At 47.6% G+C, this 22,888-nt stretch overlaps 1 protein-coding gene across 1 annotated transcript in view; it reads left to right on the top strand.

Annotated features, from left to right (window-relative positions):
* The first annotated feature begins 8,882 nt into the window (after positions 1-8,882).
* ZBTB16 (zinc finger and BTB domain containing 16) overlaps positions 8,883-22,888 on the top strand; it is a 175,864-nt gene continuing 161,858 nt past the window's right edge. The window contains exon 1 of the mRNA XM_008577829.1: positions 8,883-10,240. Coding sequence (XP_008576051.1) covers positions 8,973-10,240 — 1,268 coding nt within the window. The 5' untranslated portion in view covers positions 8,883-8,972. The remainder of the gene's footprint in view (positions 10,241-22,888) is intronic.

Raw genomic sequence — 22,888 nt, 5'->3', positions numbered from 1 at the left:
GACTATTTGAAGTTAAACAGCATAAGAAAATGTTACATATTTCCCTTCTTCCTGCCCCCCCCAAAAGAAACATCAGAGAGTTAAAAAAGCCCCTGGTTCCCCATGAGAATTTGGGGGTTAATTTGCAGCATGGTGCCTGGGGATTTAGCTGTGGGACTCCCATTACCCATAATGGGAATCGAGCTGCTTCATTTCATGCATACTATATGAAAAATGCACCCCTCGATAGCTGCAAAATTTTGGTTTTGAAACTGAGTCTTTTTCAGACCAAAGCAGATTTCCAGAAACACAAAAAACTAGTCAATGTTGGCCTGGGGTCTGTGTATTTGTGCTCATGTGAGTGTGTATATCCAAAGGGGAGAAAATGCCTTTCTCTAAGTGTATATGCCTTTTTCAAAGACAACATTAAAACATTATGCTCAATAGCTGATAGCAATGGTTGCTATGTCTTACCCCAAAGCTTTGTTAGGAACCTTATAAAACCTGGCACATGGTTTGTGACACCCAGTGAAACATTGTGCTCCTTCCATAATAACCTGAGCCCTGCTGCCTGTCATTAAGGGACCTCTCTTATTAAGCATCTCTTTTTTAAATGGCTGCCATCATCTGGTCCCAGTGTACATTAAATCCCATTATAATTATAAACACACTTCCCCATAACATCCATCGCAGATCTCATCCACACTGCTTACCCCCTCAGGGCATCTTTGCACTAATAACAACTCAGATTTGCTATTCGAGTTGACAACATTAGGTCCCAACACCATTTGCAATATGTTGAGGAGAAAGAGAGAGAACTTTCTCTTCCTTAACCACAAAGATCTTGGGGGTCACAGTGACCCAAGGCCTCAGGAACTAAAAAATATGCCCCCCCACCCCCTTTGAAACGTACTCTCAGCCTTACTTGGCACCTGGAAGAGAAGCCCAGGTTTGTAGATACCACTAACCAGGTCTCTGTGAGGGAGAGACAGATGATGGCAAGTATTAATCAAAGAAGCCATCTTCTTATTTGGTTTTCTGGGCCCCAACTAACCAGAATACACACACATCATTTGATCATTTTCCCCTCTGCTTTTTTGGAGGGGGCATCTAAAGAAGTGATGTGAAAGAGTTAAACTTGGGGAAAAAAAACCAAAACAGAAAGAAAACAAAGAAAAATGTCAACATATGTATACCTCACCATATGCAGGGGAAAACTCTACTCTGCCTGATTTTTGACATCACCTGCATCTATATCATAGATGTCTGGAATGAGGATCGGAAGGACTGCAAGAGTATAAGATCCTTTGCTGGTAGGCTTGCTGTGTCTTCCCCTTTGAATCCCCAGTGGGGTAAAGATCTGAGAATAAATGGGACAGCCTTACCTACCCCTGCTGCATTCCCCAGTGGCAACCTGGAGTTCTCCGCTGCAGAGCAGACAACCTTTCTCCACTCAGGGGCTTTGTGGCCTGCATGCATCTCTGAACATGCTTCATTCCCCACTCATCACAAGGTTTGGGGGAAATGTTTCCTTTTAAATTTTAAAATTGAAAAAAATTTTCCGAATGAGTTAGGACAAAAAGAATTGCAGCATTCCATTCACGCTCAATCAGAATATACAAAACACCACTATAAACTTCTTCTTGAGTATCTGTTTAGTTGAAATTTTGTCATAATTCAAAACTCCTTCCCCAACTTCTGCCTGAGATTCTTGGGAAGAAAGAAAAGTGCAGAGATTCTGGGGAAATATTTCTATTTACCTGCTGGCCAAGCTGAGAACCTTTTGGTCCTGTTCGGTCCTCAACGTGGCTGGCTGCTGCATACGCCTTGACCTCAATGGAGTAAGAGGAGAAGAAAAGTTAAAAGCCCTTGTTTCCTTGATCTGTCTCACTAGAGGCTGTATAATCTAGAAGTTAAGAGCATGAGCTTTGCAGTCCGAATGATCTGATTTAAAGTCTCAGCTCTGATGTCTAATAGATCCACAGTTATGGGTAAGGCACTTAACCTCTCCGAGCCTCAGTTTTCTAATCTGCAGAAATGGGGAACATAATAGCACCTCCATTAACAGGGTGGTTATGAGGATTACATCTAACAACCCAGGTAATGTGTTAAAATTCACATTCAGTGCTCAGAATGAGTTGTTACTACCACTGTCTCCTTCCTGTATGATACCTTAGACCCAGTATACCTTCCGGAATCTTCCACTAACTGAGCTCTGAAAAGCTGCCGCTGGTATATAGGACAAATATATAGGAAAGGAGGAGATGAGGAGATAAGACTTGGCAATGGAATTCCATATGAAGGTCAACTCATCTGTCACCTTGTCTCTAGCATGACCTCCTCCTAAGATTGAGGTCTCTTGTATTTTTAGGAAAACCAATGACCCAGTTTTCCTTACCACACCCTTCCCCTTCAAGAAAAAAAGTTTTTTAAAAAACACATCACAACAAACTCATGAACAGAGAGAGAGAGTGTTTCTCTTGTAATTTTCCATCCTGTTTGTTTTTAGGTGCTGCCATATGAAATCTCTGAACTAGGGATTCTCATCAGCCTTCCCAGGACCCAAGGACATAGCTCTGGCTATAAATGGTGCCGGTTTTGGTGGGGGAGCTGCTGCTGCTTTATCTGGGCCCAATAAACCTTATCAAACTGCTGTGCAGCCAGCCTTCAGTGCTGAGTGGAAATGCTTGGAGCCCAACGCTGGCACTCAGCCCACAGCCTCTCCTTTTTCCTTTTCGTTACCTTCTCCACCTCTTAAACTCAGGCATTAATCTCTCTTTAATACTTACTAACAAGGGCTGGGCTTTTTAATGGGCAGAGTTTATGAAGCAGGGGAGATTTTCACATAGAGTGGATATGCCATGGGGGTAGGGAGGCCAAGGCTATGGAGGGATTGTTCTTTCCCATTGTTTCCAGAGATTCTCTCTTTCTCTGATTTGAGGATTAACAGGAGATTAAGATCAGGGGTTAATTGTGTGCTTCTCCTGCTACTGCACTGGGTAGAGGCTGGTAGGTGGTTGTGGACAGCTAGGCAGCAACGTCCAGCAGGCACCATCTAGGCAGAAGCTCAACAAGTTTAATGATTCTTTCTTCTGTTTTCCTGGTGAGGTATTAGGATGGTCTTTTCTCCTGTCCTTACAGCCAGCTCTCGACTCTTGCTCGCTTGCAGACCAGTTCTTCCTTGACTTTCTTTAAATCCTTTTCCTCTAACAGAGTGCAGAGACCTTAGCTAAAAAATAGGTAGTCTCTAAATAGGGATTGCTCTTTATTGTTAACCAAATAAATACCCAGGGATTGGACTCCCTCCTCTATGTTGCCTTCCTTCACTTCCAAGTGTGCTGCCCTGCCATCTTCTCCTCTCTCCCGACTCCTGCTGGTCTGAGCACTTTCTCATCGAGTAGGAGACAGGAGCTGAGATGGAATGACCTGTCCTTGGGACTATCCCATTAGCAGCATTTGTGAACCCAGATCAGTTCGGATATGTAAACTATGTCGCCTGGCCTTCCTGGTCCAGGTGCAGATTTTTGACTCTAGTCAGTTTCTGTCACCTTCCATGACCCTGTAGTTCTTCAGGCTTGACTCTTGGTCTGGGGCAGTGCCAGAGGCACGCATGGAGATGTGATTCTATGTTGAGTCCTGCGGAAAACCTTTGGCCCACCCGCGAGTCACGGACAGAACGTGCAGACTCAGGACACGCTGATTAAAGCCCAGCCTTGCTAAAACCACATGACCTCGGGGGCTGACTGTGTCTAGACCCCTGGATGGCGTCTCCCCATCCCGCAATGCTCATGGACTTTAGTCGGAGGTCACAACCACGCCTGGACGAGCGCTTCCGACCTCTTGCTCCCTACCTTAGCCCAGTTCCAGGGAAAAAGGGAAGAGGGGAGGTTTCAGCAGCTTGAGGAAGGACAAATTTTCTTTAGTGGCTGTACCCCGGGTTTAGTGATCTCAACTCTACCCTCTAAAGTGGGGCGGCCATCTGAGAGGAGGACACACTTCTGAGGGATCCTGAGCATTTCCAGTGCTCCACCCGCCCCCTGCAGACTGTGCGCTGAGCAGGACGCAGTTCTCGGGAACCATTTCCATCCAGGCTGCTGGGGGACAGGGCCAAAGGGATGCCCAAGCCTGGAAGGGAGAAAAGTTTCTCTCCAACGATGCGACAGCTAAAACGGGGCGTCTCCCCTCCTCGAGATCCCCTCGGAACTTCTGGCACCTAGTTCATTAGGGACAGCGAACTCTGCGCCCCGAGACTTATCGCAATTCGGATGCTCGTGCCCTGAGGCTCGCAGTTGCCGGGATGCATGAGAAAGAGGCCTGGACTTGGGCTGGGAAAGCGACCTTTTAAAACCAATGTCAGGGTGTACGGGGTTGCAGCCCGGAGCCCGGAGAAAAGTGAAAGGCGAGATGACATACACTGAATTGGGGCAAACATTGGCACCGGGGACAAAACTCCGCCCCTGGAGCACCAGGGAGAAAAACAAAACTGGTGTCCAGTAGAAATTGAAAACCTAGGAGCAAGGTGGGGGATGTTCCTCGCCCCTCCCCCTCAGTGCCCCTGTTAAGGGTTCTGATTCTTTGCCTAGATGATCTGTCCAATATTGAGAGTGGGGTGTTCAGGTCCCCTGCTATTATGGTATTAGTGTCTATCTCATCCTTTAGGTCTAATAGTGTTTGCTTTATAAATCTGGCTGCTATGACATTGGGCGTGCATATATTTCTGATTGTTATGTCTTCTTGATGGATAAATCCTTTTGTCACTGTATAGTGGCCTTCTTAATCTCCTTTTATGGTTTTTTGGTTTAACATCTATTTTATCTGATATAAGAATAGCTACTCCAGCTCGTTTTTCATTTCTATTTGCATGGTATATCTTTTTCCATCCTTTCACTCTTAGTCTATGTGAGTCTTTATAGGTGAGGTGGGTCTCTTGAAGGCAGCATATAGTTGGGTCCTCCTTTTTAATCCAATCAGCCAGTCTGTGTCTTATGATTGGGGAATTTAATCCTTTTACATTAAGAGTTGTTATTGAAAAGTGTTGATTTACTCCTAGCATTTTATTGATTTTTGTTTGGATGTCTTAAGTATCTTTTGTTACTTTCTTTCTGATTTACTGTTTGTCTTCTGTATTTGTTGGTTTCTTGGGGTGGTAGATAAACTTTTTTTTCTCTTTATTGTTAGCATTTTTATTTTACTAGTAGGTTTTGTTTTTTCTTGAGTTTTTACAGCAGTGGTGGCTGTTTTTCAGATACCAAACCCAGTACTCCCTTGAGAATTTCTTGTAAGGCTGGTTGTGTGGTAGTGAACTCCCACAGTTTTTGTTTGTCTGAGAAATATACTATTTGTCCTTCATTTCAGAAGGATAGCCTTGCCGGGTAAAGTATTCTTAGCTGGGAATTTTTGTCTTTTGGTATTTTGAATATATCATCCCATTCTTTTGTGGCTTTTAGGGTTTCTGATGAAAAGTCTGATGTTAGTCTGATTGGGGCTCCCTTATAAGTGACTTGACGTTTCTCTCTTGCAGCTTTTAAGATTCTCTCTTTTTCTTTGAATTTTGCCAATTCGACTGTAACATGTCTTGGAGAGGACCCTTTTTTGTGTTGAATGTGTTTGGGGATCTATGAACCTCCTGCATCTGAAGATCTGTGTCTTTCCCTATACTTGGGAAGTTTTCTGCCACTATTTTGTTGAATATGTTTTTGATGCCATTTCCTTTTTCCTCCCTTTCTGGAATACCCATGATTCAGATATTTGAGTGCTTAAGGTTGTCTGTCATCTCAGATTTTCTTCAATGTTTTTAATTCTTTTTACTTTTTATTTTTGTCTGCCTATGTTATTTCAAACAGCCCATCTTCAAGGTCTGAAATTCTCTCTTCTGCTTGTTCTAGTCTGCTGGGTAAACTCTCTGTTGTGTTTTTTATTTCATTGAATGAATTCTTCAGCTCCACAAGCTCTGCTACATTCTTTTTCAGGATCTTGGGGGTCTGCTAGAAGGGGGAGCTCTTGCTGTCAGCTTGGGCGCAGTTGCCTCCCCGACCCTTCCTCTCCAGGGCACGGTCGGTGTGAGAGGTGGAGGACAGCCGGGGCTGAGGGCGCGAGCGGAGGGTTGGGGGTCGGGAGGCTTTGTACCGCCAGGGGCTGGCGGAGGAAACGAGAGCCGGTGGGTGCTCATACGGCTGCGGACCGGTGCGCGGGCGCGAGATAGGACTGTGGTTTATTTATTTGTGTGTTTATTCGCCGGCCGGCTAGGAGCGGAGGAGCCGACGAGTGGATCTGGGGGCGGAGGTGGACAGGACTGGGACTCGTTTGGATTTTGTTTCTCTTTGAAAAAACGTGGTGAGCTCTTTTTTCTTGACTGGACTTGATCCCCCTTTTGGAGGGTGGGCACCAAGGAAGCTCCGGAGGGTCTCCAGCACTCCGGGCCCTCCTCGGCTCTCGGCGGGACCGGCCGTGGCGCCGGAGCTCGCCCTGCGCTCCCGGCAGCGCTCGGTGGGTGCCCCGGCTCTGCACCTGATGCGTTCGGGATGCCTTTCCCATCCTGGCGCGCCGGCGGCTCGCTCGCACAGCCTCTCGCACACTCCCGCACGCGCAGGAAATGCGCACCATCCCGCCGGCCCGCGGACCCCTGGAACGCACAGACGCGCTCCGCACCGACTCGCTCGTTGCCTCCCCGGGACGCCCGGAACGTGCCTGGGCCGGGCACACTGGCAGCTGGCGCCGCCGGCCCGAGGCCGGGGACCCTGCCCGTCGCTCCCGGGGGTCACGGCCCTGGGTCGGAGAGGGAGGGCCGGCAGACCCCTCTCGGCTTCCCTCCCACAACTCGCTGCGGGGCTTTTGTGCCTGCCCTCCGCCGCGGGGCGGTGCGCCTCCTAGCCGTTCTCGCCGCGGCGTCCAGCCCGCCCGGGCTCTCGCCTCCCGTCCCCGTGTCTTTCGCTTTCCTCTACTCTAGCTCGCTCCCTTTCTTTCGGGCGTCTGTCTCCCCGGGAAAAAGTTGCTTCCCCAAGTTTGCTGAAGTCGCCTCCACGTCTCTGTGGGGGTCTCTGGGAAACGGGGGCGTGTGGGAACGCGATCGATCCCCGGAGCTCGGGCGGATTAGCGCCGGCGTCCCCCCGCGCCGCCCGGCAGGACGCTGCAGCCAGCTGGGGCCGGATCGCGGGTGCCGAGCGGCGGGTGGGGGAGACGGCTGCCCAAGGGCACCCTGATTTCCCTCGGGACCCAGAGAGCTTGTTTTGGGAAGGGAATTCGGGTAGCCAAGTTTCCAGTCTTTTGGCTGCTAGTTCTCCGAAACCCCTATGTCTGCGGGAGAGCACAGGGTGGCGGGGCGCGGATGAATGGACGCCCTACCCTTGACGGCCTCGGTCTCCACCCCAGGGTGGGCGGCAAAAGTGTCTTGACCAGCCGTCTTGTTAACGCTTTCTGCGTGAGCTTTGTGGCTCCGAAGCCAATAGGGCTCCTTTTGGGGGAGGAGGCAAGCAGCGTTTGAAGAGTGAGGGTGAGACCTCTCTTTGCTCCCAGTTCATTCACTGCAATATTGGCCAAAGCAAGGAGGAGGCTGGGAGGGACCTGGGCCTGTGAGGTCTTTCCAACACTCCTTAAATGGGGTTCGGAGTCCCAGAGCCCTTTTATAGATTCCAAACAGGTTCTGGAAGAGGCCTTTGTCTCCCAGCCCTGTCTTGCTTTCATACTGGTTGTAACTCACACCATAGATGCTGGTGCCAATATCACTTCTAGCACCTCTGAGCCATGTCCAGCATCAATTGCTGCTCCTAGTCACAGGACTTGCTGACTCCTGGGAGCTTGTAGGACATACTTGGAGTTCACATACACAGCCTAGCATGAGCACTCCTGGCTGTAGGGGAGCATATTTCCTATGATCTCTTTCCGTACCTTCCTGACTCATCTTTCTTCATTTTTTTAGAGTCTCTTGTCCACTGGACACTTGTGGGCAGGAAGGTAAGTGTGGCATCTCATATAAGTGTGATCATGTATGTTAACACACACACATTCTCTCTGGCTGGTATGCGTGCGTGTGCGCGCGCACACACACGGAGTCCAGATTTTAGATAACATACACAATAACTTTGAGGCACCTGTGGGTGGAAGTGACCCAAGTTAGCTGTGTGAGTTAGGTGTGTGTGTGTGTGTGTGTGTGTGTGTGTGTGTGTGTGTGTGTGTGTGTATTTTCCTGGTACTGCCTAAGGAAGGGGTCAGGGCATGGGTCTGTCAGTCCTTTGTGGCCCTGAGAAGAGTGGAAGGGCAGAGGCCCAGGAAGGCACTAGCTGCTGGTGAGATGATGGGTTTGGGGGAGGAGAGCCGGTTGCCCAAAGATTTTTGTGGGCTGAGGCTGCAGGCTGCAGACTGCTAGTCCCATCTGGGTTTGACTGTGCTCCTGGGGCTACCACAGTAAGGCAGAGTTCAGAAAAACTTTGTTTTGAAGATGAGGTTTGCTGTACAGAAGGTGGAGAGTGAAGTTGAGTACTTAAGTTGACTAAAGGAAGGGGTTAATGTTTTGTTAATTTTAAGTAAGTGCTGGGCACCTCCACATAATGGAGGTTGGCTTTGCATAGGAACCCCCTACTCTCAGACTTAGAGCTCAGGACTCACAGGATTTTGTTGTAATTTTCATTTTACTTTATCCAATAGGTGTCATAGAGCAGTGAATTAGGCATATGCTGTGGCAGAAACTTCTCTTGACTCTGCTCATCCCTGAGCTTGTAAAGGCAGATTTGTAGATATCTAGGAAGCTCCTTCCATTAAAATCTCTAAGACCCTGTTGCTGGGGGCTTGGCAGGTTGGTGGGGCGGGCAGGCATATTGTAGTGTTTGAATTCTTACTTTTAGGGACACTAATGAATTTGCCTTTTGTTCTCTCATCTCTTTTGCTTCTTTCTCTCTTCTCTCCTCTAGTTCTCTTCATTGGCCCAGGAAGCCCACCTTGCTCTGACACGCACAGCCTGGGAGGAAAGAGAGCCTCATGCCTGAGCCGAGGGGTGCACCATGGATCTGACGAAGATGGGCATGATCCAGCTGCAGAACCCCAGCCACCCCACGGGGCTGCTGTGCAAAGCCAACCAGATGCGGCTGGCCGGGACTCTGTGCGACGTGGTCATCATGGTGGACAGCCAGGAGTTCCACGCCCACCGGACGGTGCTGGCCTGCACCAGCAAGATGTTTGAGATCCTCTTCCACCGCAACAGCCAGCACTATACTCTGGACTTCCTCTCGCCAAAGACCTTCCAGCAGATTCTGGAGTATGCATACACGGCCACGCTGCAAGCCAAGGCCGAGGACCTGGATGACCTGTTGTATGCGGCCGAGATCCTGGAGATCGAGTACCTGGAGGAGCAGTGCCTGAAGATTCTGGAGACCATCCAGGCCTCAGATGACAATGACACAGAGGCCACCATGGCTGACGGCGGGCCCGAAGAAGAAGAGGACCGCAAGGCTCGGTACCTCAAGAACATCTTCATCTCGAAGCATTCCAGCGAGGAAAGTGGGTATGCCAGTGTGGCTGGACAGAGCCTCCCTGGGCCCATGGTGGACCAGAGCCCTTCTGCCTCCGCCTCATTTGGTCTTTCAGCCATGAGTCCCACCAAGGCTGCAGTGGACAGTTTGATGACCATAGGACAGTCTCTCCTGCAGGGAACTCTTCAGCCACCTGCAGGGCCTGAGGAGCCAGCTCTGGCTGGGGGTGGGAGGCACCCAGGGGTGGCTGAGGTGAAGACAGAGATGATGCAGGTGGATGAGGCGCCTGGCCAGGACAGCCCTGGGGCAGCCGAGTCCAGCATCTCAGGAGGGATGGGGGACAAGGTGGAGGAAAGGGGCAAAGAAGGGCCTGGGACTCCGACTCGAAGCAGCGTCATCACCAGTGCTAGGGAGCTGCACTATGGGCGAGAGGAAAGTGCTGAGCAGCTGCCACCCCCAACTGAGGCTGGCCAGGGCCCCCTTGGCCGACCGGAGCCCTCAGCGCCCCCAGCTGAGAAACATCTGGGCATCTATTCTGTATTGCCCAACCACAAGGCTGATGCTGTATTGAGCATGCCATCTTCAGTGACCTCTGGCCTGCATGTGCAGCCTGCCCTGGCCGTCTCCATGGACTTCAGCACCTATGGGGGGCTGCTGCCCCAGGGCTTCATCCAGAGGGAGCTGTTCAGCAAGCTGGGGGAGCTGGCTGTGGGCATGAAGTCTGAGAGCCGAACCATCGGGGAGCAGTGCAGCGTGTGTGGGGTCGAGCTGCCAGACAACGAGGCTGTGGAGCAGCACAGGTAGGCCCATCCTGATGCTGGACGTCTGGCTCTGACACCCATCCTTCACACCATGGCTCCTTCCAAGTCAGGGGCCTGGCTCCCCTGTCTTCCTTGCTATTTGTTAAAAAACAAAAAACAACAAAGACAACCCAACCCAAACAAAATAACACTTCTACTGAAGTCCTGGGGTAGGAGGGCACATTTTTCAGAGTGTGATGAGGGGGCCTAGGGTCTTTCCAAAATATTGGGGAAGTCATGGGCCCAGCTTCATGCTAAGACCTTCTCTTTCTTTTTGCTTTTGGGATCCTATTTGTTTTTTCTGCTGTTTGGTCTATTCTCCTTTTCCTGGAGTAACTGACAAAGTGGAGGGAAGGAGAGGAGGAAATGGGATCAGGGTGAGGGTCTTCTGTAGCCTGGATCTGGCCAAGTTCCCAGGTTGCAGGTGTCCAGGTTCCCACCCAGTGGTTCCTGTGAAGGCAGACTGTCGCTGTCTGCAGCTCAGAGGGTGGGAGTGGCTGTATGCTGCTTAGGCCACAAGAGCAGCTGCAGGTTCCAAATGTCATTCCTTGTGAATGTTCTTCTTGCTGCTCCCTCTCCCTTCTCATTCTCTGTTCCTTCAAACCTATTTAGGAGCAGTTGATTTAAATTCAGAGGGGAAGGATGGATATGAGAGTCTTGGTTTTGCAGCCTGTAAAGTCTCATTCCTATCCCATCTCTGCTCACACTGAATTAAATGCCACTTCAGCTAGCATTGGCTTCCCTCTGGCTTCTGTTTCCTTCTCTGTGAAATAACCATTCATTCACCTCTTATGATATGCTTGGTTCGGTGCTAAGTGCTTTACCTGGAGTTGCCTTTTTATTACAACAGCCCTGTGAGGTAGGCAGTGTTTGTCTTTTGCATAGGAAGATACTAAGACTGACACATAAAGACACTTGTCCAGAGTCACGTGGACAGTAAGAGGCAGAGCTGGACTCAAATACAGGTCTTAACCCCTTTGGACTTTGCTGCCTCTTGGAGTCATTCAGTCTTGAAGAGGATCATGTCTACAGAACAGAGGGTTTTGAGGACTGCTCATCAGAAGCGAAGGAAATAACAGAGGGAAGGAGCCAGTAGTGAGTTTGGTTTTTTCCTTCTTCTGTCATGAACCTCATGCCTCTCATTTCACCCTCCAGTCCCTGGGCTGGGTAAATGGTGTCAATAAATCCAGTTTTCTGTGGTCATCCATGATCGCATTTCGCTGTACTCTCTCTGGCCCGCTGTTTTGCTGATCTTGGATGGATTCTCCACTTTTGCACCCCCCTCCCTCCAGTCCCATTCCTCTGTTGCTCAGGTATGGGGGATGTAAAGAGAGGGGGTGGGGGTGGGGTGGAAGCTTCTGGAAATCGATCTAATCACCCCTAGCCGGAACCTGCTCCGACACTGCCTAATCGGCAGCTCTGACACTTACCTGGTGGAAAGTGCCGCTGAGCAAAATGATGAAGCCAGGTTTTTTCCAGTGGGTGCGAAAGATAACCAACTGCCGCTAAGGTAAAACACACCTTCTTGATGCGTGTACCTCATAGAAATAGACCGAGGTAGTGTTTGTTTTTGCTCAAACTTTCCTAACAAGGAAACTCCCTCCCCAAACTTCACCAGATAGATTTATCATCTTCTCCGGATGTGAATTATTTCACCTATGTGCTCCGAGAAATGAGGTAGGATGGAAAGTAATTTTTTTGTGACTCACGTTGGGTTGGGTCTTGTTTGCTTTTCTTTACCCAAGAGGGCCACAAAAGATATTACTCTTCTGGGAGTTCCAAGTTCCCATTCGGTGGGACCCTCATTCCTCTAGGGAGAGATGGAGGGTTGGCCGTGTTATATTCTGAAGAGCCCGGGTGGTGGAATTAGCCACATCTAGTGGTGAGAGCTAGTGCTAGTTATTTAACCTTTTTGAGCCTTGTTTTACTCACTTCTTAAAATGGAGACTGTCAACAAGAGTTAGTGGTGGAGTAATGAAGTAAGAACCAGAAGTCCCTAGAGCTGTGACTGGCCCAGAGTCATTGCACAGGTGAAGAACTGACCCTTCTGTCCCCCACCTTGTTTGGGTCTCATCTCTGTATCATCCCCGTGGCTCTTGAGTTCCAGTGCGTAGTGTCCACAGCGCTACCTTCCACTGATGTTATGTTGGCTGTGAGGTGGCACTGAGGATGTCCTTGTCCTCGTGAGCTTGTGATGGTGAGGCGCTGGTGCTGGAATCCTCGGCGTCACACCGTGGGCTTCTGACAGGGAGTATGTGCTTTTGACTGAGGGTGGAAAGTCAGCTGCTGCAGCCCAATGAGCTGAGCTGGGGGCAGTGCCTTCTGTAGGAAGCTGCGGGGGTCTAAAGAAATCAAGAAGGGAAAAAATATTCCTGTGTGTGCTTGGCCCCTTAGTTCCCCGCTAGATGCACTTTGTGGAAGGCTTTTTCCTCTTCTTTACCCTCAAAGCTCCAGGATTAATGTGTTACTTCTCTGTTTTTTACTGTTCTCTGAGAAATGCTCTGGTGGAAGAAAAAGCATCACTATGACCAGTACAGACAAAAAGGCAAGACAAAAAAATCAGAGTGGGAGATTTTGATGCCCGGAATCTGTGAAATTGGCTGGAAATATAACAGTGATGATCATGATGAAATAGTCTACAGGGTTCATTTTATTTTTAAGCCAGTAGGCTAGAGAGTTGGTAAAGATTAAGTACCTAGCAGTTATCCTGGCTTTTCTTCTTGGGGGGCAAAAGAGAATGGAGAGGAAGTTAGGGCAGAGTATTAGGAAGTGAGGCAGGAAAGGGAGTTTTTTAGGGAATCACATCAATAGATTTCCCTATGACTTGATCCCAAGCTGAATAAAGCTTAGTGAAGTTGTGGGTTGTGGTCCCTGTAGTCAGTGGCAAGATGTAAAGGCAATGTCAGATGTGGTCATGGATTGATGGGAAGACCAGACAGAGGCACCATTTGGGTAAACCAAACGGGGCTTACTTACCTGAAAGAATGAGAAGGAAGTCAGAACAGAGAGATCTGATAGACCAGCAGCATTCTCCAGGCAGGTGAAAGACCAAGCTTTGGACCCCAGAATCTTCCTCAGTGGGTACTCACAACAGAGGACAATGTCTGAGGGCGGGAGGGTCATGTCAGGCTTCTGGAAGCCTGGACTCTCCTCCTCTAAGCTCAGTCTCTTTCTGTCGCTGAAAGGCTAGAGCAGTATGGCATGTAGGCTTGTCTGGGTATGGTCGAGGGGCCAGCTCCACTGGGCCAGGTGCTCCTTATCATCCTCAGAGTTATATACATATGTGATGAGATTACAGGGAACAGTATGGTTGATTTGAGTGTGAACATAGTCCTCCTTTATATCCTGCAGTCTTTCTAGGCTCATACTGGCTGGTTTTAATGTGTTTCTGAAGTAGAGTGGGGTCTGGTTCCCCAGGAACCTCTGGGTTTTATACAGACAAGCCCCTTAAGTCAGCTACAGTGTTTATCTTGCACAGACACAGTAGCACCTCTTGCCTGGTTCTTGAAGGGCTGCTCAGGAACCATAAGGAATGGTTTTAGCCTGCTCCCAGGACCCATGTGTGCAGCCCTTCCCGGAATCTTCTTAGGAATGCATGGGTTATATGGCTGAGATGTCAGAGTTCTGCCTGGCCCCTTGCCTGGTCATTCTCAGATGGCCAGCTGCTCTGTTTTCAGTGGCTGATCATGTAGAGGGCCAATAGCCGTTGACCTTGGTTTAGGCCACTTTTGGGAGGTTAGAGGTTGCCTGGAATTCTTGGCTCCCTTTCCTCATTCTTCCAGGTACCTCTGATGTCAAACCAAGTTCTGTTTGGAAGAGGTTATGCTATGGAATAATGAGAGCAACAGCAATAATGTTAATAGTGCCTTTTATCAGTTGTAGACTTCCTTCTTTGCAAAATACCTTTAATGACTTTATTTTTCTTAAGCTTGCAGCCTTTCCTTAGGGGGTATAGCTCTATTATCCCATATTTGTGATTATGAAGTCTGAAAAGCTCTGAAAGCTAAAAGGCTTTGTGTAAGTTTGCAGCAAAGTCATTTAGTGGCAAAACCTGATCTGAACTGATGTGAGGCTATATTTGTCTTGCTTACTTTGAATATTCATATGTTTTTCTGCAAAAATATTAATGTGTTTGATTACAGAGTGCTGCCCTAGACTCCACTTGGGCTGTTAAGCACTATAGGCACCAGAGTACCTTTCTAAAATCTGAACAGTCTGATTTCTGAAGCACCCAAGGGTTTTGGAATGGGGCTTATGAACTATTAATTGGCCTCAGTTGACAGATGAGAAAAATGAGATTTGAAGGAAGCAAGTGACTTGCTCATGGTCACACAGCTATAAATGGACAGAGCCAGGCACTCAGCTTGCCTTGTAATTCTCAGTCCTGCGTGCTCTGCTGCAGGCCATATAAGAACATGGGCATTGCTGTTCTGGACCAGACCCATCTGACCTAGTCTTTGGTTGCCAACACCATCCCTAAGATATCACTGTTGGAGGCCATGGGGCCATCTTCCTTGACGTCAATCCTAAAGGTCAGGTGTATACCAGCTTCTCTTAGTAGCTATTTATGGCTGCTCTGTCATTCACAGATTTGCCCAAATCCTTTTTGAATCCATTTCTATTTCCAGGAAGTATCCTTTTGGGGTGATGAATGACTTAAGTTTCTAATTTTCTGGGCTGCTGGAAATCTGGTCTCTTGGAGAGGTCGTTGGTTGTAGAGATAGGAAGATGGCAGAGGCTTTGCAGTGGTGTGTGCCTAGTTGTCATGGAGGCCGGGGCTCTAGACTTAGGTCTGAATTTTTTATCTCTGTCACTTGGAGAGGTCGTTGGTTGTAGAGATAGGAAGATGGCAGAGGCTTTGCAGTGGTGTGTGCCCAGTTGTCATGGAGGCCGGGGCTCTAGACTTAGGTCTGAATTTTTTATCTCTGTCACCCTTGTCAGTCTCTTTTTCATTCTGAGCTTTAATTTCTTCATTTGTAAAACTAGGCACGTGGATGAGCTATTTCTATATTGTTGAGCTCTTTAAAAAATTCTTTTACCCTTTGTGCACCCACTTATATCTTCATGAGTCTTTTTAGTTAATTGAATTTTACTCTGTTTTGGAATCTGGATTGGCAGTTCAGCCAGCTAAATAGGGGGTGAGTTTGATTTGATTCTCTTTGGATTTCATTTTTTAATACTTTAACCTGCTTAGGGTTACTGAGCCATCTGGGATCTAGACTTAGCTCTTGAAACTTTTGAAGATGATTTCTTTTATTTTATTTCCAATGGAGGAAAGTTGCCTGTTCTTTTGTCTCAGTGAGGAATCCCTTTTTAATTTGCTGTCACTATTGGATGGAGCTGCTAATTGCTGGGGGTGAAGTGGGGGAAACAATAGTTCAGCAACACTTTTTCCTTCTGCTTGTTCTAGGAAAACTATTATGAATCTTTAAAATAGTGATTATCCTAAACTGTTAAAATCAAACTCCATTCACAGCTCTTTGATTTCTTGCTAATTTGATATTTTAGAAAAACATTTGCAATAACTTTTAGTTTTTTTAAAAATTAATGACTTTAAAACAAGTCCAACTGAAAGCCCAAGTATAAGACTTGAGTCTTGCTAAACGAATACAGGTGTGCCTCAATTTGCCCATTGGAGGGCTTCTGAGTTTTCCATGATAAATAAAGGTTTTCTTAGTCAAGTTCTGTTTCTGCTGTGTTAGCTGAAAGTGCTGACTCTGTGGCAGTTTCTTTAGTAGAAAGAAACATTTGCCACAACACGCCCCCCAACCCCACCTTCAACCCCAGATTTTATATATAGTACATTTTAAATCAGGTCAGAATCCTGATTTTGCTACTTACCAACTGTGTGACTGTGGTAACGTTACTTAACCTCTCTGTGCCTGTTTGCTGTCCTGTAAAATGGGAATAACAACAGTACCTACTCACTGGGTTGTTATAAGGATTAATCAGTGAGTATATATCCTGTGTAAGGAATGGTGGCACAAAGTAAGTGCTCCATAGGTGTTTGCTGTTGTCATTGCTGTTGTGAAGTGGGTCACGCTGGCTGTGCAGGGTAAAAACGAGTTTGTGTGGGTCCAGATCCTGCTTTCCCCTAGAGGCTGTTCGGCAGCGTGGGACATCAATTCACAAAGTGCTGTAAAACTGCTGCCTTGGGCGCCGCATGTTTGGGGCCGAGACATTGTGCACCTGCATCTTCCCTGAGAAACTGATCTTTTGTACCATGGTGGCCAGGGTACTTTTTGTCCCATTAACGTGAGGCCTGGTGAGTCATTCCAGTTCTTGTTTAAATTTAGCTGGGCAGTGCTCCACTGCCAGCAGGTCCAAATGACAAGATGGTTCACCGATGCAGTGTCCTGTTGCCTGTGCACATGGCCAGGCATGCAAATCAGTGAGGTCATGGCAGATGTGAGGAGAACGAACAACACCTTACTGAAAGAGAGCTTGGGACCAGGCTTGTGGGTATTGAGTGTTCCAGAGCTCCTTACCTTCTGCCCCCTACCCCCCAATGCAGGATGCTTCTAAGAGTGGATTCAGCAAACATCACTTTGAATGTTTGATCTATGTCAAATTCTGTGCTAAGTGCATTCACAGTCAGTATCTCCTTAAGCCCTCTAGCCGCCTTGCCCTGTAAGGTGGGTGTTAGTTTTACATTCCCTGGTGGGCCCAGAGAAGCCCGAGAGCTTGGTGGACTTGTCTGTAGTAAAGCAGTAAAGGGTGGTACCTGGATCTGTGCCCCCACAGCTGGGTGACCATGAGGCTCATTGCTTCGCCAGCTCTAGCTTTGTTTCCTCTGGTGGCTTCTTGAGAGGAGGAAGATAGTGAGAGGGCCGCTTACTGCACGGGGGTTCAGGTCTTTAGAGTCCCAGGCCACATGGGTCCGAGGAGTACTATGTCATCTCTTACCAACACAGAGGGACCAGCTTCTAGTGCTAGAGACCTTTTATGCTGACTCAAAAAACAGAAAAAGGGAGAAAAAAAGAAACCCATTTACAAAAATAAAAATCCCATGCTGTTAATTTCATGCCAGCATAATCAGAAATTCCCTTTTCTACTGTTTCCCCTTAAAAGCCCCGGTGTCCTTATTATGCTGGCTCAGTCTGGAAAAACTATGGTCGGGTTTTGCCTACGTGAGGCTTATCTTTGCAGCTGCAAGGAGGGGATCCGGTACTTTATTGTCAGCATGGAAACTTCGGCTAAAAACTCGCAGAAGTCTGCTTAATTCTAAATTCCTAGCTCACTTTCGACTCTGTCCTTAAGACCTGATTTTCTTCATCATGAACAGATTGTGTATAACATTGCAGCAGGAAGGATTCAAGTTAGGTAAGAGAAAGAACTTCCTGAAACAGCACAGCATTACTGAGGAAGTTATTAGAAACTTGGTCCCAGACATTTTGATGAAGAGGAGAAATTCTGGGCCAGTCGAAGTGGATTTTAGAGTTCTCCCCACTTTAGGGCCATTTGGATCTCCCAGAAATAAGAAGTAAAGACACATACATGCACACAAACCATTGCCACCAGGCATGCTAAAAAGAGGACAAACACGCCATCAAGCTATTGTCTTTGTGGGAGGCAGGGTGGTACTGCAGACGCACTAAGACTGAAGTGTGATAGACTCTGGGTTTAAATGCTAGCATTACATTGTGTATTTGAGCAAATGACTTAACCTCTCTGAACCATCAGTAGCCTCTTCTGTGAAGTGAGGTTAGCCCCTATTTCTCAATGTGGTTTTTTACACACATTAAATGAGATAAAAACAAACAAACAAACAAACAAACTTGTAACCTAAAGCACACAGCAGGGACTCAAATGTGAGGTGGCTTCCCTATTTACCACTTCTCTTGTGACCCTAGACTGACAAGGGAGCGGCTGAGCCCCCTGCCACACTTGCCCGGCCTTGCTCCTGGCCTTGCTCGCTGAATGGATTAGCTGAGCGTTGTGATCTTAATGCCATTAGGCTTGTTGGCAAAACTCTCCTTGCCATAGTGAGAAGCAGATGTGGCTGGCCATAATGGCCCCTCAGGGTGATCCATCAGGCCCAGAGTGCTGGGGAAAACATTATTAGCATTAATTTGGGGGAGTCTTTTATGGTAGCTGGGGGAAATGTGGAGGCATTGTTGGAAATTTATTTATTTACACCATCCAGGAGGTTAGATGCTGCTGGGGTGTACTATAACTAACCCCCCATTTCTCCCACCCATCTCTTTAAAGAAGGCCCCTCCCTGAAGCCCAGGCCTGATTACTTCCAGAGTTGGAGAGACAACTTAGCAGGCTCTTGTTTCTTGCCGATGTACCTTATTAGTAGCACCTGGCATCATAACCCACTAATGGGAACCAGGACTGTCCTCCTGCGTGGCCAGTGACAAGTAGCCCTGTCAGCCGGAGCTCGCCAGGCGAGGAAGTTCCTATTAGCTTTATGGTCAGGAGAACTTGTCCTGTTCAGGAAATGAATGTTGCCGCTAAAGGTCCACGGCCCTGACCCTGGCGGCATAACCTGTGCGGCCAGGGAGACCCCGCGCAGGATGCTTGGGATTTCAGCCCCTCTCTGGTTCTTGTCATACGTAAAGAGGGAATCATTGTGGTATGTTGCAGCCTTGAACTTTTGATTTATGCAGTGAGGGCGACTTAACCATTTCCATGCCTGGACGGCTGTGCAGTGACAGAGCTGAGTGTGTGTGCATGTGTGTACGTGCAAGTGCACCTAGGTGTGTGTGTGTGTGTCAGGGGGAAGTAGATACCCCCACGTACTAACAGGGGCTGTCTCTGGGAGGAGAGATTTCAGAGGAAGATTCTTTTTCTTGCATTTCTGTGATTGTTGTTGGCTGCAGAATGGTGGGAAGCTGGAGAACATTGTGTCTGGAATTGAACCTGCGTTTGAATTCAACCTCTGTCTCTTAGAAGCTGTGTGACCATGGCAAGATACCTTAACCACCCGCTTCCTCATCTGTGAGATGGAATTAATAACATCTAATGCATAGTGTGGTTGCAGTGTTGTTAAGTGGGATGAGGCATATAGAATGGATAGCACAGCATCAGGCTGGTGGTATGGCCTCAGATTGTGTAAGGATGTGCGTGTTTTAATTTTTTTCTCATTGTAAAATTAAGTTTCATGAAATTAAAAAGAATAGCATAGCACTTTTTTCCTTTTAACATATCGAGATCATTTTTTCCTTATCATAGCCCAAAGTCCTTAAAGAAAGGCTACTTAGGTTGTCTCTTCCCCCTGCCCCGCAGTAATGTTTCTAAATGTGATTTCTGCAGAGAACAGCAGTGTTTGACCTCATTCTTGAGGGAAACTTTTGCCTGACTCTTTTTGAGAAACGATGTTTGTGACTTGTCTGGCGAACGGATGCGTTACTTTTGCTGCTGATGCTGCCGCTGATGTTTTAAAGGCCCCTGGTGACAAAGGAGTGAACTGCACTTTCAGGGGACGCATGCCAGGGCCTGGCCCAGAAAAAAGGGGCTAGCGGGGGAAGGAGCTGGAGATGACGCCTCCTCAGGAACTTTAAAACCAATCTGTCCATCTGCCTTTGGCATTTATGGTATAGTTGACAGCACTTCAAGGAAAAATAAAAATAAGTTCTTATCTGATTGCAGGCTGGGTACAAAGAAAAGGGACTAGAGTGGTCAGCAAGTGAGGCAGTTGGACCTGAAGTTCTGGAGAACAGGACACTGGCTTATTTCTGGGTACACACGCTCACAGGAGGCAAATTCTCACCTCCTCTTAGGCTTCTTTCTCTTCATCCTTTACATGGAATAATTAAAAGCAGCTCTTGCTTGCCCTGCATAGGGTGGGTGAAAGCTGCTTCGAAGGTGTTTGTAGAATAGGGATTGGAAATGTTCAATGCAAAAGTTACATTGTGACAGTTGTCCCCTCAATGATCTGCTAAATTAAGGATCCTCTAACATTTGTGAGTCTACCTCCCTGCATCCCCCTACCCTTACCCTCTTGGCAGAAAGGGATAAAGATGGTACCTAAAAACAACGTGAAGCCGCTGCTAAATCGAGTGACTTTAAAAACATGTTTCTTTCCTTGAAGTTCAGTGTGGAAAACCAGACTGGACTTAAGGGATGCCAAGACATGTAGGGCCCATGTGCCTGGCCCTTTTCCTCAGTTTCTGGCACAACAGTGTTCATTCCTTCCTCTCCCCCATCTCACCCCCCTTCATAATTATCTGCTGTTTTACTTTCTGTGTTCTGACAGCTACAAGAGCGCTTTTTGTTTTTTTGAGCTGGGTAGCTACAAAATATTCTCCGGCAACCAGATTCAATGGCTGGGAGGGGGTGGGGGTGAGGCAGAATAGGCCAAACCTGGGCATCCCATGTTGCAAAAGTGAAAAATATTTCTGTTTGCAGTTAATTTTAGTGGCAAGCAGATCATGTTAACTGGATGTAATTGCTTCCAGATATGGCCGAGGGTTTTGTGTGTTGAGATGAAGGGTCTGGTAAGTGCTTACTTCCTGTGTAAATTAGCCTATTCCATTCAGTCTTTCATTCTGGCCAGCCCTGGATTCTGTCATTCTGCTCCCATTTCGCCCCTCCCCAGCCTGCAGCCTGGTGTGAGAAGCAGCTTGCTCTGTCTCTCTGAGTGCAATTCTATTGTCACTTGGAGCCATTCACCTCTTGGTTCTTGATGTGAGTTTGCCCTTAAAATAATGAGAGGCGTTTGAAAAGATGCTGCCTGGACCTCCAGCTGCCGTCTGCTTCTTTCCCCACACATGCAGAGCCACAGAACATCTCCTGGTCACGAGTGTTGCATCACAGAACCCAGAACTCCTGGTTTCCCATGGATTTTTTTTTTCCCTACCGCACTCTGACCTTCACTCCTGCCTTGGGGAACACCTTTTCTCCCTCTCAGTCCTACATATCCTCCGAGCAAAGCACATTCCAGTGAGTCTCAAATCTCAGAAACATGAACTGGCTGTTGCGAGGAGGAAAAGCTTGTGGCCAGAGAGAGGAGCTGTGTCAGTCAGACGTGAGGCCGCCACTCTTCTCTGCAAAGCAGGCTGGACCTACAGACACACCTGCCTCTCCCTGCAAGAAATGGAGGGGAAGACCCACCCAGAGAATCTTTCTCAAGCTCTTGTAGGTTTCCAGGGTTGGAATTAAAAAAAAGTGTTAAGATTCATGTTCTAAGTTCTGCTTTTGTCCTGCGGCCAGTCCCACATTCTTAGTGCTATTTGCATAAGAGGTTGCTGTTTATCTTCCTATATGAGCCCAACTGATAACCCCTGTGGTCTGTTTAACAATCTATGAGGAGTAGATTACTTGATAAATGCCACTTTTTGCAATATGCAAAGATAAACTGTTGGGGTCAGGGTGAGGGGTGGTGTGTTAGGAAGAAGGGACCAGGTGGGGAGACAGGACCCTCTTTCAGATTTGGGTGATGCGCCTGTAGAAGAATGCAGGTATCTTGTTAAATACAGCAGCTGCATTTATCACACAGATGATCAGCTTCCTGCTCTCACCTAGTTTTCTCTTCATGTAGACATGCAGAGTCTCTGAGAACATTTCACCAAGTGGGTTGCCTATGCCCACGATAATACAAGAGGGGAAAGGGTGTTGGTAATCTTTGTTTCTTTAGTTCCTATCTTTTTCTCCCTTTAACCCTCTCCCACCCCTATCAGTTATTGGCTGGTAATAATCAGTGCTTCCTAAAACTATGTACATCTGAATTCCTAAATGGGTGGATTGTTTTCCTAACTGTCCTGAATTTGCCACTTCTTCTCGAAGAGACTAGGTGAAAAGAAAAATTCTGACCCCATCACCTAGTCAATAAGCTATCTGAGAATCAAACAAAAGAGTTTAGACTGGCTGCTAAAGCTAGGAACCCAACTGATAGCTTTGTTTTGATGTCCTTGTAATGTTTGCAGATCATGGAGGGTGCTATTTAGAGCACGGGGTATCTACTGGGACATACTTACAGGGAAGTTGAAACAGCTAGCTCAAAGTCCACGAGATGCTAAAGATAGTGAAATACAGCTCGGGAATTGGGGGTTGCCTGGGAGTTGGTGGAAGTGGTGTTTTCTATGGACAGAGTACAGCGATGGGAAGAACACAGGCTTTAGAACGAGGCTCCCTGGATGAAAACCCAGGCTTGGGCTAGCTGGTTGGCTCGGTTAGAGTGCAGCCTAACACCACCAAGGTTAAGGGTTTGGATACCTGTACTGGCCAGCCGGGCCCCCTAACCCTTCCGCCAAAAAACTCCACAAAAACCCCAGAGTATACTAATCATATGTCTTGGGCAAGTTGTTCAGCCTCTCTGAGGCCCATTTCCTTGTCTTGTAAAAAAACGACCACCGTGTCTGTGGTTATGAGGACAAAATATGTATAAAGTGCATAGCACAGTGGTTTGCTGTTTTGGCCCAGGGAAGAAACTATGAAAGAAACCAGTGAAATCTTTTGTTTTGGGCAGTGCTAACTTGATGATAGTACTAACCCTGTGCTAGCAGCCAGCAGATGAAATAATAGGTGAATAATTGCATTGTGTGTAGAAAGGTCTCTGTGAAGTGCTGCTGCCGTTGTGAAGACGCAGTGTGCCTAAAAAATGATCACTTAATCCTATGATGCTGCCACACCTCCAGGCATTTTGGAAATCTTTCCAAATGCTTTCTTTTTTTTTTTTTTTTTTTTTTTTTTTTTTTTCCG

The sequence above is a fragment of the Galeopterus variegatus genome, unplaced genomic scaffold (assembly GCF_000696425.1).
Source record: "Galeopterus variegatus unplaced genomic scaffold, G_variegatus-3.0.2 Scaffold1584, whole genome shotgun sequence".
In the NCBI taxonomy this organism is placed as follows: Eukaryota; Metazoa; Chordata; class Mammalia; order Dermoptera; family Cynocephalidae; genus Galeopterus; species Galeopterus variegatus.
The sequence above is the reverse complement of the archived record's forward strand: the minus strand, read 5'-3'. Positions and strand labels throughout refer to the sequence as shown.